General features: G+C 39.2%; 1 protein-coding gene across 1 annotated transcript in view; it reads right to left on the bottom strand.

Moving 5' to 3' along the window:
- Positions 1–2259, bottom strand: part of LOC122001025 (protein CELLULOSE SYNTHASE INTERACTIVE 3) — a 27920-nt gene extending 25661 nt beyond the window's left edge. The window contains exons 1-3 of the mRNA XM_042555576.1: positions 1488–2259; positions 1208–1319; positions 19–1037 (exon numbers count right to left, since the gene is read on the bottom strand). Of these exons, the coding sequence (XP_042411510.1) occupies positions 19–1037; positions 1208–1278 (1090 nt within the window). The 5' untranslated portion in view covers positions 1279–1319; positions 1488–2259. The remainder of the gene's footprint in view (positions 1–18; positions 1038–1207; positions 1320–1487) is intronic.
- Positions 2260–3053: the final 794 nt, after the last annotated feature.

Here is a 3053-nt window from a genome sequence, read left to right as displayed (position 1 = left end):
AAGAGTATGCAAGAGCACCAGTTATATCAGCAACGGGAATAGCAAAGCGAGGGGTTTGGGAGAGTTCTCCAAGATAAAGTATAAGAGATGACATGCCACTGCATATATTTGCTAAAGCACAGAGAGCATGCCTTTGTAGAGAATGGCCAGACTCTCCTTGCATGGACTCCTTTGAAGGTGCTACCACTGCTCCAATTAAAATTGGAAGACCACCTGCATCCACCATGGCTTTTTTAGCCATAGTTGACTTCGACGACAAGACTTCTAAAGCATCGGCAGCACTAGCGCACACAGAAATATCATTGTCTTGTCCTAGAAGTTGGAGAAGGGCTTTAACAGCTCCAGCATCTATGACCTTGGGAATACTGTCATTGAATGCTGATACCAGACGAGCCAAGAGGGAAGCGGCATTCGATTGGGCAGCTGTGTTACCAGACAACAGAAGGCCTGTAATTATCTCCACACCTCCAGCTTCAAGTGTGGCCCTCCAGTATCCATCCTTGTCTCCACAAAGATTCCTCAATGCTCCAGTAACAAATCTTTCGACCACGTGGTCTTGCTTAATATTGGGATTAAGCAGATCCCAGAGGGTAGGCACAACACCTTCAGTGACAAATATTTTCATGCCAATATGATCGTTTGAAAGGCCATCTGAAGACACCTCGAAGATAGCTTCAGCTGCTGCCTTCCTTGCCTCCAAATATTCAGATTTCAAAAGTGAAAGTAATGGTGGTATGCAACCCCCCAAAAGGACCTTAACACGCAAGTCACCTTCCTTGCAGAGTGCACTAAGAATGGTGGCAACATTTACCTTTGCTTTTGGCGTCCCATTTCTGAGAACTGAGATCAACAATGGCATGGCCTGAGAATGGGTTCCAATTGAAGCCCTACCATCTTTCTGCTTTTTTGCAATTGCAAGCAAGTGTGCTGTTATTAGCTCTTTCTCTTTTGGGGAGGATGAATTTGCATGAAGCTGCTCCAAGAAACGAGCAACACTACTAATTGTATCCTCAGGATCATCCATACCATTTGATTCACTATAGAAAAGACAATAGATGCCAAGACTTGTAAGTTGTTGCCATTGGCTACCAACATTGAGAGAAAAGCAAAAGAAAGAAAGGTATGAAACAAGTATTCTAGTACTTATAACGGATAAAATAAAAGTAAATACATAAATTCCTATAAAGTGAGTCCACAAACAGTATACCGAGATTGAGAAGACGAGGAAGAAGGTGCAGGAGAAATTTGGCGATACTCAAGTGTACCAATCTTCGACATCAATGCTAGCTCTCACTTTCCTTACTTTCCTCTTTCAGTCCCTGCAGATTGGAAAATCAGATTGTTAAAACTTGATGTTTAAACCCCAAAAAGTGACTGCAATACCACTTGAAAGGGACTAACTCTCCAAATATAATCAAGAATTACGAAGACTGCATTTACAGATAGTTCGGGACAAAAATTAGATTAAAAAAAACAAGTGAAATTACCAGAAGAAAATTCAATCTTTCTTCATTCACAGATAGGGTTTAAGCGTAACCAAAATCTGAAGTATAAGTTACCGTCAGAGCGACATCTCGCAGGAGAAATTCACCACGAATGCTACAAGGAACTCTCTCATACGAAAGCTAGATTCAACTTTATCACATAGATCCAGACCAACAACTGCCGAAATAGAACCACGGAGGGTGGAGCCAAATCAGATCTACTCCTCCTCAGAAGGCGGCCCAAATTACAGCACTATCCCCCTAAATTACACAAAAGGGGGCAGATCCAGCAGCTCCACAGAAGGCTCAGAATTGAGCAAGCATCTCGCCAAAGCCACAGCAAATAGGTGGGTGAGCGGTTTCGCTGAAGAGAAGTGGAATCGAGCATGAAACTGACGATCTAACGCATCTCATTGGCGTTGTAACCGAGGGAGGAAAAAAAAAGTACCACGCCAACTCGAATCATGAGAAGGAAGGCGAGGAGGTTGCGCAGCAAATGTCGACCGGAAGCCAAATGTTGCTTGGCTTTTCGCAGTCCACTCAGCGCCACGCCGTGGTACGGACCTTGGCGTGAGTTACCGATCGCCGCCGCCACAACTGGGGAGACGACCACCAACCAGTAAACGATCGACGAACCACTCGCTTTAACACCCAAATGAAATCTTTGGTTGAGGACAGAGAAGCGAGCAACACTCGCAGCAACCAGTGCCGCTACCACAACTGGAGGAAGGCTTGAGGACGACAACACATGACCAAGAACAGGAAAAGAACTCTCCGCTGGGGATGAAAAACATTTTTATATTATTATTAGTTCGTCCAGAAGGGGTTAAAAAAAAAAAGAAGAAGAAATTATAAATAGGTCATTTGGAGAAATTATTTCCTTTTATCAAAAAAGTATTCGCCTAAATTTTAACGCAGACGATAACATAAATTTATAAATATAAACATATATATATATATAATTAAAATAAAATGAATTTTATATTATAGTTTTTTCTAAAATAACTTTAGTTTAATGTTAAATTGGATATCGTGTAGGCTTGAAATCACATTACAGTTTGACCTTCAAATCACTAGTTCTAATGGAAAAAAATAACATTATGCAATGATAACATAAATACAATAGAACCATCCAATCTCACATTACTTTTTCACATTATTCAAATGGGTAGAATGATAATCTCATTTAGTCTTAGTGATTATGTTTGGATGATCGATTTAATTTTATTGGAGGCGGGCGTATTCATTTTTTTTTTTGCCACAATAAATACAATAGACCCAATCTCACCATACTTTTTCACATAATTCATATTGATAGAATAATAATCTTATTTAGTCTCATTGATTATCTCTAGATGATTAATTTAATTTATAGAAATTTTTCATCGATCATCAGAATAAAAATATATCTTTTCATGCATTACTAAATCTTATTTTTTAAGCTTTTGTTTTTTCCCTTCACCTATGCATTCAATTTCTACTTTACCTTTTATATACATGCAATAATATTTCCTCACAAGTTAAGATATTATCAACTTACCATCTAAAATTTAAATTTTAACATAGTCA

The sequence above is a fragment of the Zingiber officinale genome, chromosome 7A (assembly GCF_018446385.1).
Source record: "Zingiber officinale cultivar Zhangliang chromosome 7A, Zo_v1.1, whole genome shotgun sequence".
Lineage (NCBI taxonomy): Eukaryota > Viridiplantae > Streptophyta > Magnoliopsida > Zingiberales > Zingiberaceae > Zingiber > Zingiber officinale.
Note: the sequence above shows the minus strand (reverse complement) of the source record. Positions and strands in the feature narration are given on the sequence as shown.